General features: G+C 38.6%; 1 protein-coding gene across 1 annotated transcript in view; it reads right to left on the bottom strand.

Moving 5' to 3' along the window:
• The window catches only part of vangl1 (VANGL planar cell polarity protein 1), a 32765-nt gene that overhangs the window by 3584 nt on the left and 15536 nt on the right, over positions 1 to 13645 (bottom strand). Inside the window, 2 exon segments of the mRNA XM_055059508.1 lie at positions 4225 to 4400; positions 4701 to 5132. Of these exon segments, the coding sequence (XP_054915483.1) occupies positions 4225 to 4400; positions 4701 to 5132 (608 nt within the window).

Below are 13645 nucleotides of genomic sequence, written 5' to 3'. Positions count from 1 at the left end.
CATAATTCCTACACTGAAAAAACACAAAATATTTGTCTAATAATGAGACAAAACTAACTTAGAAGTAACTTTCCAGCAAGATATATTCACTTGTTTTAAGTAAATTCTTAATATGGATAAAAAACTGCTAGATTTATTAGTAGATTATTTCACTTTTAAAAAGGCAAAACTGTTTTGTTATAAAAGAAATAATTGAACTAGAATTAATGACTTAAAACAAGCAAATATAACTTGCTGAAAAGTAACTTGTAAGTTAGTTTTGTTTTATTTTAAGTGTACAAAAATATTTGCAATAGAAACTAAACAAAAATAAAATGTTTTTAGTGTAGGTGGTTGTCAAAAAATTTGCAATCTTTGATATTTTTACTAAAAAGTGTGTTTATCCCACAAATATGGACTTAGAAGAAAAACTAAATCTAAATATGCTTTTATTTATTTTAAAATGTTGATGTGTAATAGCTGCATTCAGCAAATTGTAATGTTTTGAGTTGTTGATTTTTGTGTTTTTTATCATGTAAAGCACTTTAAACCGCTGAAACCTGCTTTACAAATCAACTTGACTGATATTTACCTCACTATTGAAGTGAGAATAAAGACTAAAATAAAAAGGCGTGTATCAAATATTTAATTTGTGGTTGCAACATGATAAAACCTGGACGTGTTCAGAGTGGATTAATGCTGCTGCAGCACCAAAATTAACGGCTTTGTGAGGAATTCCCCAGAGCAGCACCATGTTTGTCACATTTCAAATTCATGTATTTTCTCTAGATTTATTTCATGGAGGTCGCCGTCGCAGCACTTCCTGTCACAACGCAGGCTGGCGACAGCTGAGCTGTAGTTCAGAAAGTCACCAACTTTTCAAAAATAACAAGCTGTTCTTCTAAGATTTGACTGGAATTAGTTGTGAATCAACTTTCTGCCCAGATGACAGGATGACCCTCCATGTTTTCAAAGGTGAAACGTGATGAGAGGAGAAACGAGTCGGCAGCTGCAGCTTGCATCGGCATCGCTGCGTGCCGCGTCTTGTCTTTCACAGCCCAGGACTATTAAAGCCACTGTACACAAGCAGGCTGTTTTCACATGCTATTTTCCATAAATCATCTGCTCTTATAATGTAATAAGCTGCCTCGTGTTCCAGGAAGAGCCATTCATCACCTCAAACTGGAAACACCAGCAGCTTATAATTAGGAGCTAAACGTAGAAAATTCTGAATAGTTCAACACAAGCATTGTTGCTTTGAATGTTTTAGTTTTTGTCATAGTAAAAGTTAGCTCCATTAAGCTAAAGCACAAATATGAAACATACGTTATGCTAATGCTAAAGCGCTAGCTTTAAGATTATATTAGATATTGTATAAATGTTTATACAATATGTTTTCTACAGTCTGTTTTATTTGGTTCCTTTAAGTTTGAAATAAAGAGGAAACAGAACACTTCAAAATAAGAGCCTCAATATGTAAATATAAATAACTTCACAATTGATATGGAAAATTTAATGTACTAAACGATGCACCGCTATTAGCAAAACAGGTAAATAAAAATGTGTGAGCACCAACTCTCTAGAAATGCTCCACATTGTGTTTCCCACCAGGTGAGGGACTTTCGATCTTTTCTTGCCCCCTTTAAGCACAGGAAACCCTGGTCCACCCTTTCCAAAAGGAAATGAGATAATCCTGCTCTTTTGCTTGGTGGAAACTTTTAACACCAAACAAAAGATGACGGTGCATTTTTGAAGCAGTGGAAATCGGCTCTGCGCCGCCTTTATCCAGATATTAAACACAATCCATGCAGGTTTGTGTTCAGCCTTTTGTCTGTTAACTTAGCATCACCAGCCTGCAGCATGCGCTTCCTGTTATCCCAGATGAGGATCACAGTGTGACCCCTGATCCACGGATGGATCAGGGGTCACACTGTGATCCTTCTGCTGTCAGCGACGGCTCATTTACTGCGTCACAAACATTACAATCTCACTCCTTCTGTCGCATCCAGTGGCAGCTGAACAAAGAGGAGCAAATCACTAAAACAAACGTTTTAAAACAAAAATGTTACGTCTGCTTTAATTTCAGAAAGAGGGAAAAAAATCTAAGTACTTTTGGTTTAGTTTTTAGTTCAAAAAGTGAAGAGATCACTGAACTGATTTATGTTTGAGTAAAATGAACATTGTTCTTTATTCCACATGTCTCTGAAATTACAAGCAAAATTTGTTTTGTATTTATTTACAGAAAAATAATGAAACCCCAAACAAGTTCATATTCATTTAGAAACAACAATACTAATGTTTTAAGAGATCATATATTCATATTTGGTGGAAAAACCAGGAGGTTTTCAATGTATTTCACTAACTTGCAAGTTACTTTCAGCAACATTAATATTGATGAAAAAGTTTTAGTTTCAGATTATTTCACTAATAAGACATTTTTTCTATATATTCAGTGAAATAATTTGCCAATTGAACAGGTTCTTTTTCACCAATATTAAGGATTTACTGACTCTGAACAATAACTACTTCTTTAGTTGTTTATTTAAGATACTGGAATCTCCATCAGGACTGAATGTTCTTGCAGTGAGCTGCAGGCTCATAATGTGACGAAAGCGAAATGCACCTGCATGTTCGCTTTAAGTCATGAAGAAGCAAAGAATTCGGGTCAGATTTCCCGTTGCTGTCATAAAAAGAGGCTTCATCTATAAATCCATCAGGTTTTATCATAAGCCATCAGCAATAGGTGTGTGAGAAACTGGAAACCAGAGCTGCTGCGTTCAGCTAACAACGCTGTTTTCACGTAGAGCTGAAAGAAACGAGGTTTTACTTTCCTGCAGCTCAACAAACAGGACTGCTGGATTCTCCAACATGACTCCTGCATTAACTATTAAACCCTTGTTTTCTATTCTCTCTTACCCCCTCCTTTAAGTTCCTCCAGTGTTTTCTCCTTTCTCTTCCTCTCTGAAGTCTTTCCCGTCTCATCCTGAACTACAAAATTCATTTTTCACTTTGTCTCTGAGGCTCAACCCGATGAAATCCTTCCTCTCATTGTGGAATATTCAACCATCTTTGACTGGTGTCCCAGTTTCATTCTGCCTTCGTCTCCTTCATGTTTTCTGTTTTTGCCTCCTTGTCGATATTAGCACACGTCTCTTCCTCCATCTTGTTGTTTCAGGAAGTCCTGAAGTTTCAAGGCCTCTCACTCAATAATTGAGAAAATACATTCTCACATAAAAAGCTATCCAAACTAATCGGATGTGAATCAGACAAATAGTTTGAATAATGCAAATTTCCTTTAAAAGAACATGTTTTATACTCAGGTATGGGCATAAGCTTATTTAAAAATTGTTAATTTTTAACAGTTTATTCACAAAGCAGATAATTTGCTAATAGCTTTTCACTTTGCGTTTCTGCTAACTTTGAAAAGACTTAGCTTCTCTGAAATTGAACTAAACTCTAAACTCTAAATGTAGTTTTCTCTTCTGTAAACTTTTATTAGTGTTGAGGCTTTGATTATTGATCGCTAAGAACTCTTCAAGCAGTTAGACCTTTGTGTCAAGCTTTTATTTTGACAGTTCTGTTTCCTCTCCTCATATTCTCTCTTTAAAAAAACACTATGAAGCAAGAGGCAAGTAAACATTAAATGAACAAATGAATACATGAACAAACAACAAAGAATGTAAATTACATAAATATATGCAAAAAATTAAAAAAATATTTTTTGGGAGTCATTTTGTTGGTACTCTAATCTACATGGTTGAATTTAGCGCATTGAATAGGACTAAGTAGTATTAGCATGCTAATGCTAATGAGTGAGAATGCAAGAATTGATTAATGTAATTAATGCAAATTAGCACTAAGCATTAACTACACTTAGCACTTTAGCTTTAGCATAACTAATGTTTATGGTTAGCACAACTAGCTTTTTAGCTACCAGTGTCCAACAGTGTAACCTTTTTAAACTAATGAATGTTTAAATGTTTTCTCATCTCTTCCTGAATTTCTTTAAATCAGAAGACAATGTTTTGTTTTTTAGATCTCTTGTCCGACTTCGTACTGTTCGCCATGTTCTGTTTAAGTGATTTCTTTATTGTACAAGTCTGAAAAAAATCTGTCCAGTTTGCAAAACTGAGCCGAATTTAAGTTATTTCATAATTTCAGAAGGGTGTGAATTATATTTTTATAATATAATTCTTTGGTCATCGTTTTCCCTTGAAAGAGAAGAAAAGCAGAGTGAATCTTCACCTGAGCTGTCCGAGGTTGTAGTGCCGCGTCTCGCCGTCTGTGGCCCGCGTGACGCAGACGGAGAAACATGGCTGGAGCTGCCGGAGCTCCAGCAGGACGACGGCCAGGTAGTGGATGAAGAGCAGCGCGTCCACCAGGGACACCGCGTACTGCACAATGCCCTGGTAGTTCTCATCCTACGGGAACAAACACGGCTCATTTTTAACCAGTTCATCAATGTCTGAATATGCGGTACCAGAAGAAGCGGCGTTAGGCTTGACGTAGAGCATCTGCAGCCTTTTAAACCTCCACCAAATGGGATTTAAAATTATTACTCACACAGTAAACACATCACAGCAGGGAGCAGAAATCTGTTTTGCTTGGCATTAAAAATAAATACGTCTGCAGTGTATCAAACCTCTTAAAATGTCTCTGAAGAATACCTTCCATTTCCAGATCTGCTCTTTAGTTTCAGCAGGGAAAGTCTTTTCACGTACTTGTGAGTCGAGTATCCGGACACTGTAGAAGAGCCAGTAGGAGATGACGAAGAGGAGCACCAGCACCGCCAGCAGGATCCGGAAGACAAAGACACGCGGGAGTCCGGCCCGCGCCGGCCGGAAGAAGAGCGCCCAGACCGCCAGCAGCAGGATGAGCAGCTTGAAGGCCACGGAGATGAAGAGCCCCTCGCAGGCCGTCCCGCAGCTCTGCAGCTTCTCCGGCCAGAGGATGTGAGGCAACACGAGGAAGGCGAGCGGCGTGAAGAACACCAGCAGGCCCAGGATCACGGCGATGGAGAGGGTGACGTAGCGGCGGCAGTCCAGCCCCACGCTGTCCTCCAGGTCTTTGGTGATGCGGACGATGTCCTCCTGGGAGAGGCTGTGCTCCGAGGTGCCGGTGACGGCGGTGGTGGTCTCCCCCCAGTTATCATCCTGCATCAATAAATCAATCAATTACCTGCACAATTTATCGCTATTCTCTTTCTAAAAATGACTGGATACAAAAGTCCCAATAACTTATTTGTTGTTTCATTGATAAACTTCCAGAAAACTGTGAAACAGCCGAAACACTGAGTCCCTTTGAATCTAAAGCTGTTTAGTTGCTTTTTGACTTTCTGGAACAATTCAGACATAATGGTTGTAGCTCAAATATACAGCATTTTATTGATTTTAGATATTTTAAGTAAATTTTGGCTAAAGAAAACAAACTATTGGAATGGATTAACACTTTAAGAAGCTATTTTGAACTAAAATGCATTTTCTACAAGTTAAGTCGCATCTTTATGCGTTAAGAGATATATATCCCAGCCTAAAATAAAGAAAGAAGAAAAGTGGTTGAAGTGGAAAAAGAAAACCAGAGTGAGCTGCCAAGTGGGCCGAGTGCCGACGTCTGAGTCTGACTGCATCCGCAGATAACGGCGCTTAAAACAACAGAGAAGGAACCTTTACAACACGGGGCAACGGAGGCCTGCAAGTGGCTGACAGTGGGACATTAAATGGAAAAACAAAAGTGACATGTGATACAATATGTACTACAAACATAATGTTATTGAAATATAAGATTTTATAAAGTGCAAATCATAGTTATGAGCATCAGTGGGAAAAAAATCTCATTTTTCAAATAAAATGTTTTTGAAAAAATTTGATTTTTCAACAAAAACCAAAACAAATTAGTTTTCTGAGATTTGTGAATATTTTGAGGTTTTTATTGCGTTTATAGGAGCAGCAGAAAATCAGTCAGAGCTGCTGACATGTCGGCTCTTCACCTCAGATTCATCTGGTCTTTCACCTGCGGTTGTAAATCCCCGTGTCACTGTCCGCATTTCTCTAGAGAGAGAAATGTCCACCGACTGACCTCAGGAGGACTGAACTCGGCTCTGGAATGCAGGACCCGGGTTCACAGGGTCAGAGTTCACAGGGGACCACATTCCTGACGTCGGCTGTTTTAAATCAAGCCTCAGCCCAATTAAACTCTGAGCCAAAGATGCAATTTATTCATAGGATTCAACAAATAAGGGGAGGAATTGCAGCTGCGAGGCAAAGAAATCTCATTAAGCGGCAAATAAATTATTTCTGCTTGAGCCAAATATGGAGAACAAAACGAGAGTAACATGTTGGCCATTCGTCTCCTGAAAACGAATGGCCAACTACTAATTGCTGTGTTTCTATTAAAGAATAAATGCAGCATGAATATGTTTGTTCGCATGATAAGACGTTAAAAACATCATCCTCCGACTACTTCCTGTTGTTTTCTTCTTCTCGGTTTGCGCCAGTTAATATTGTGACTGGTCTAAAGTAAAAAAAGTGTTTCTGTTGCAGTTTTGAGAAATAAAACGTTTTCTAAAAGGCCAAAAATCTCCAAAAACATTTGAAGGAGGTTTAACTTGAAACTGAAAGTCCACCTGCTGCTCTGAAATTTAAGTCCAAAAGAAATTGTCTTGGTTTTGACTCAGAAATGAAAATTTATGAGGTTGCTTTAAACACAAGTGACAAGCTGTCTAAACCGTTGTTTAACTTAACTAAATGCTGCAACATAAACCAAGTAATTATTTCAGAATATGCAAGAAAAGATGGAACAAGACATAAAGTTAAGTGGAAATGTTGGTATTTTCAGAATGAAAATGAAAATAATTTATGTCAGTAGCAAAAAATAAGAACATCAGACAAAAGAACATTTTTGCAAATTAATTTCTTTTAATAAAAAAACCTATTAAAATTTAATAAATGTGGGTAGAAAAACCAGAAATATTCATAAACTGAGTAAATGTAATGAGTTACTGTGGGTGGTGACATGTTGGCATGGGGGGCCCAAATGAAAATCTGTCCAGGGCCTCAAATAGGCTTTGGTCGGCCCTGCTTCAATGCTAATTTTATTCATTTTTTTCGCACGCTTGTTGGTTTGGTGTGGATGTTCAATAACAAGTCGGCCAATTAAAGACAGAAAAACAATTGATTCAGGAAAGTACAGACATGAGAAATCCTCTGCACACACACACACACACACACACACTGTGCATGGTGAAAACACACACAGTTACCCACAAGCTGTCAGATCTGCTCTTACTCTACAGCTGCAGTGAGGAATTTGGCCCAGCAGCTCATATTATAGAAGGAGCTGAAATTAAATAAAATATTCAGAAGGAAAGGAAGGATAAAAGATTTCAAGAAAGAAAGAGAGAGAATGTGCCTCACCGATTTACTCAACATTAATCATACGAAGATTAAGACCCAGATAAATAAGTACAGTTCAAACAGAGGTGAAGATGTTCCTTCTGCCATGAAAAGTCAAACAGTTTTCAGTTTTAAATTCTGATTTTTAAAGAGTTAATGACACAATCTGATGTTTTAAAAGAAAAGATCCTTAGAATAAACTTTGCAAGCTATAAGATGATAGAATGTCACTTTTGTCTCAACTTTTTTTCTTAAATTTAATAAAAAAGTAAACAACGACAAACCAGAATATCTTTAGTGCTGATTTAGGTCATAGGATTAATAAATTATAGAAAATAAAGAAATAAAAATGGCTCCAGTGTAGCAGAGGCAAACAACCATAACAAAAACAAGAAACTATGTTAAAAGCATAACAGAAGGAGGCAGATTAGATGCAAAAGGTTCTTTGTCTGATAAAAATCCCTGAAATCTGTAAACTAAATGCTTCAACATGGAGAATTTGACGCTGAGCGTTAAACCAACTTTACGCTACATTAAAAAGATCAAATCAAAAACCATGTGAACGTTTAAAACACGAGTTGTTCAGAAATGCTTTTAAAAAACATTTAGGTAAAACGATAATTGTTTGGTTAAAGAAACGACTTTGACACAATTCATTTTAAGAAATGTGTGAATTATTTTCTGCTCAGTTGTTCAGCATTACAGATTTGAATCTGGGTGAACTTTAAATTGGCTCTATTCAATTAACATACCGTAAGTTAACTGCAGGTCAGAGGAACCTGCATGAGATCCATGGCATGGAATGGCCTAGTCAAAGACAAGATTGAATTGACTTTAAAAAAAAAGCATGTTTCCAGATGCAGAGCAATAACTCTGAGTAAAATTGAGTTGTGCAAAAACTGGTAGAAAATCATCCAGAAAATTTTCAATAGCATTTACATCACAAGTGTCAAACATGAGGGCCGTGGGCCAAATCCAGCCCGCCGTAGGTTCTTAAGTGGCCTTCTAGATTCTAGACACTAATTATGCTTACATGTCATAAATCAAATTGATCCAGTTTTCTCTGTTTACTGCTAAATTATAACAATCAGTCCCTCCAGTTTCTTGATAATTATTGTGAAAATTTACACAAAATCAGCACAAAATTCTGGTGAACAGGTTTTATCGATACACTCAATGATCGTGATCTGGTCCAAAACAAAAACCAAACCCTGATTTAAATCAAGTATAAGACCAATTTTTTTGATTTTTCAAACATTTGTGTTTTTACTTCACACAAATTACAAATAATAGTCACAACAATGCAACAAAATCTTTAAAAAAAAAACCCAGATGGCTCTTTCTCTGCTTGAGTATAAATAACATCTATTGCCCGTCAGTAAATGAAGCGTCCACTAAAAGCCTGTTTGTGCTGTTCAGCTCTAAGTGCAGGAACGCTGCTTACTCCTGGGAGGCTGACAAGGTGTGTGTGTCTGTTTGTGAAAAATATAGCGACATGAATCCCAGGAGCTCCTTACTGCAGCTTCAACACAGTGGATGATGTGTGCGGCTGCCAGGAAAAAACCAAACTGTTCTGGTGGACAATGGCAAACCGAACCAATTAGGACAAGAAATACTGCAAAATATGAAATAAAAACCTGTTAAATTTTCTGTAAATATGTTTATGGGTCGTCATGAGGAGACACCTGTGTTTTCTTTCCACTCTGGCTGCTTTCATAAACATCCTGTGATGCAGCAGCGTTGGATCTAAGAGCGCCACATGTGAACAGAGTCGTTTAAAGTTTACGCCTCAGAGCAAACGCATCCCAGATCATGCAGATGATTTCATTAGGAACTAAAACAACTCTGAAAATTAAAAGTCAACATCTGTTGTTGGCAGCGAATTAACAGCCAGCGTGTAATCCGGTTGCTACGGCGGTAATCAGATTAGCCCAACCAACGTGTCAATCGTACCTGGCTCGTTTTAGAGTTCAGAGGTGAACTCCTGCGGATTTCTTCTTCTATGGTGCTGATGATCACCTCCTTTACTTCCTCTACTGCCTCTCCAACCTCCAGCACCTGCAAAACCTCATCCTCTTCCTCCATCACCGCTGGCGACAGCGTCCTAAATAATCCGGTTTCTGAACTTCAGCTTGGCGCTCCAGTCGGTACTAAACCACGGCGATTCATCCCGGAGTGTGACCTCACCGCCCCCCACCCCTCGCTTTATCCGTCTTTATATAGAAACCTCTCCCATCATGCCTCAGGAGGTATTGTATGGGACGGCGCGCTCACTTGGCACATAATGTGGGGGCTTTGTGAGGAAAGACGCGGAGCGAGGGAGATGAGCGCGGGGAGAGGAAGGTGGGGGTGAAGAGCCAATCACAGTCTGCGCTCGTCTCTCTCCTCAGCACCACTCTACGATTATTGCTTCTGACCCAGTGAGCACCGCGGCGTCTCCGTGCCGCCACGGGAACCGTCACATGCGTGTTCACGTGTGCAAAGTTTTGTTAGAGTTCATCTTCTCCTTCTTAAATCTGATTGGATAAACTCGTGGCTCTGCTCAATTAATCAAATGATAAATTATAACGAGCTCATCATTTATTGTTTTTCTTCCTCAGTTTGGTCTCAACTTGCTCCACAGAAACTTCATCATCTACATTTCAATGTTCAATGTTGATCAGAATTTGAGGTTTATGGATATTGCTCTAAAATGGTCTCAACCAACAATATCATCATTTATTGCAATGACTTCTGGGACAATTTATCATCCAGAAAAATCTATTTTCATGACACTAACGATTGGTTTCCTCTGATATGGCATCCCATTCCGACCAAAAACACTGAGCAGCATATTTCTTTGCACTCTAACCGTACAATATTAGCCTGATTCATGCTTCAGTACTACTGAAGCTGGCTACAAAATAGAGGAAAACTAATCTTGTGCTTGAGGTAGAACATCACACAAATGATAGATGATCTCACGTAGTTTCAAGATGGATGTAGAACATCTTGAAACAGCAAGGTGAGTGGAGAAATTGCAAAGAAGGTGAAGTCATTCAAAGCCCTTGGCTAAATATTCCTTCCAACTCACTGAACCATGTTCTCCCAAGACAAGAAAAATCGGAAAAAGTGGCATCTACTTAACTATGAATCAGTGCCAGGTCAGACTCACCAGAAAGAAGGGGTCCCAAACATGAACGCAAGCTCTCTGCCTCTTCCATGTCCTGGACATGTCTGCGTCCGTGTCTGTGCTCTTCCAGCGTACGGAGGTGAAGCTACCTGAGCGGCCGTCTGCAGAGGAGTGCAGAGCGCTTCGTGTCGCTCGTACCGTGTGGTCCATGTGCAACGTTCAGCTCTAGTTGTCAAACAGCTGAGGTTAATTAGCGACAATGAACTGAACTGGAGGCAGGGCGGAAGCAGAGTTGGGAATTATGGGACTCAATGGAAACTGGCGAGAAAGAAAGTAAGAGGGGATATGATTTGGATTTCATTCTTTGGAGAATGTGAGAAATCCATAAATTCAGTTGGAAGTAATTCAAAGAACAGGCAATTCAAACCAAATTACCCTCAAATTTGATCACTGGCACAAATAGCAACGAAGAAAATGAGTGAAATCACACGACTTCGTACTTTATAAGCCTGGCAGGTGATCAGGCTGCACTTGATTCCCCACCAGACTCAGGACTTTTCCTAATGTTTGCATTAAAGTTAGTGTTAGTGTTAGTGCATATGAATTATTAGTAATGTCCTCCAACAACATACATTACCTTGTGATATTTTCCTGTTAATTTAAAAGAATTTACTCAAAAACATAACATGATGTTTCCTTCCTACATCTGCTACTTCTAGTCCCATTTCTGATTCACATCATTGCAAAAACACTAAATCTCACCAAGTATTTTTGGTCTACTTGTAGAAAATATCTTACAACATTGAAATAAAATAAAACTAACTTAAAAGTGACTTTTCAGCAAGAGATAAGAGCTTATTTCAAGTAAATATTACTTGTTCCATTGGCAGATTATTTCCCTTATAATATGATATTAAGAACATATCTTGCTGAAAGGCTACTTGTAAGTTAGCTTTATTTCTAGTGTACTAAGACATGGTTCTTTAAAAAATGAAGGGTCCACTCATGGTTTTTCCACCAAATATTAATTTCTGAACTCTTCCTGAGTTAAAACATTAATATTGTTGTTTCTAAATGAATATGAACTTGTTTTCTTTGCATTAGTTGAGGTCTGAAGGCACTGCAATCTTTTGTTTTTTGTAGTTTTTATTTTCTATAAATAAAAACTACATATTGCTTTCAGAGACATGTTGTCAATAGTTCATAGAATAAAAAAACAATCAAACACATAAAAAGTAAATCAGAAAAACAAATCATTTTAAGTGGTCTCTTAGTTTTTTCCAGAGCTGCATTTGCAGATTTTGTTGTTGTCGTCTAAACTGAGGAACTGCCGTTCCCCCCAACCGCAGGGCAATAGATCGACTATCAATTGATCGATGGAGTCAATACGTCTTCTAGCATCCAACTAGCTGCGCCACAGACTGAACAACACGTTCTGCTGCTGAGGAGTCTTTCAACAAACTCACACACGTTAGCATTCAGCTTGGGGCTTTGGAGCGGATCCTGAAAACGTAGGAACCTGTTGGAACAGCTCTGCTCAAGTATATTCATCATCTCTTAACAGTATCAGATGTTTTCCCCTCACAGAGGTCCAGACGGAGGCTGCTGTTTGTTTTACAAGTGACATGTTGGGGAATGTTTACCGGATCGAACCGTTTTAGGAAGCGGAGAGTGATCAGAAAATAGAAAAGATGAATGGAGCTACATAGAGGACAAGAACTGCTGTACAAGTTTACCTTAAGGTATCTAAAAATATTATTTAGAAGAAGGAAAGAGGCTAAAAAATCCTGACCCTGATTTATATCAGAGCATAATGATGGATAGAGTGGCCTAATTAAAATCTGGACCTACTTCCAGTTGGGAAGACTTGGAAACTGATGTGCATAGATGGTCCAATCGGAGGGAAATTGAGCTAATTTCCAAATTAGAACAGGCAAAAAAATGTAAAGTCTACATGCAAAAAGCTGGTTTAGTTCTTCCCCAAAAGTCTTGCAGCTTCTGAGAGAAACTAGGCGACAGTGTTTACTTTTTCATGGGGATCCAGAACAAATGAATGAATAAAAAAATTACAGAAAGATATTTTATTAATATATTAAATGAGCCACAGAGGCAAAGAGTTACATGTTGCTCTGGAGCTGAAGCTAAAACTGCCACACCTTAATTTTTTATGCAATCATATGAAAAAAAATCATATTTATCAAAAGGAACAAATTAGTTATGATTTCTGTGTCAAAGCATATCGTCATAACAAATTGATTTAATATTCTCTCGAGTTCAGAACCAGTTCTATGGGGGCACTGGCCCCGGTTGGCCCCCATCTAGGACCGCCCATGCCTGGAGGAGTTTTAATTGGAGCCATTAAAATTGAGCATTTTTTCCCAACATTTCCTTCTTAACCAATACACAAGCAAATCCTTCCAAAATCTAAACACTCCTGGTGTTAAAGAAACTCACTCCCCAGCCGACATATTCCCATGCAGTCCCCTCCCATCTCTGTCTGTTTAACAATTCCTGCGGCGAAACATCACAGACACAGTCATGAGAATGTTCTCTGCCGGATTGTGAGGACGTCCCTGCCTCAAGCAATGTGATGCTTTGTCAGCCGAGACTCTGATGAAGTCCCAGCAGCGAGACACTGAGATCAGACCCACCAAAAGAGAAACATTAGCATTCTGGAGCAAATGCAAGTCCCAGACGCTGCGGCGTGAATAAGACATGATGAATAATAAAGGACGTCTGTGTTAAATCCTGTTATGTGTTCAAATTAGACACACATACAAAGAATCTACGATCAAGAGGAAGTGAGCCAAGTGGGTCAGTTAACCTCGTGTTTCTCAACAATCCATTCATCTCAACACTTGAAGGAAGCCTGCTGGGAAAAGCTCAAGTTCAGTAAGGAACGCTAACATTGGTGCTAATGGTTAGCATATAATGCTATTAAAATGTCAAATGTCTGAATTACTTGTTTAAAACAGTTAAGCTATGTTTCAGTTTTACGTCATGTCATTATATTATCCCCTTACCAAAAACACACATGGAGAGTTTTAACTCTTTCATGCAAGTTTGAGGAATTACTTAATCCCCATGGGAACCAATCAGTTGTAGAAAACGTCTGGGTGGTCCTAGCCCTCCCCCCCACTCAGCTCCTTCAGACTAGCAATTA

This window comes from Poeciliopsis prolifica, unplaced genomic scaffold (genome assembly GCF_027474105.1).
Source record: "Poeciliopsis prolifica strain line A6 unplaced genomic scaffold, Auburn_PproV2 SCAFFOLD055, whole genome shotgun sequence".
NCBI lineage: Eukaryota > Metazoa > Chordata > Actinopteri > Cyprinodontiformes > Poeciliidae > Poeciliopsis > Poeciliopsis prolifica.
This window is presented reverse-complemented; position numbering and strand designations above follow the sequence as displayed.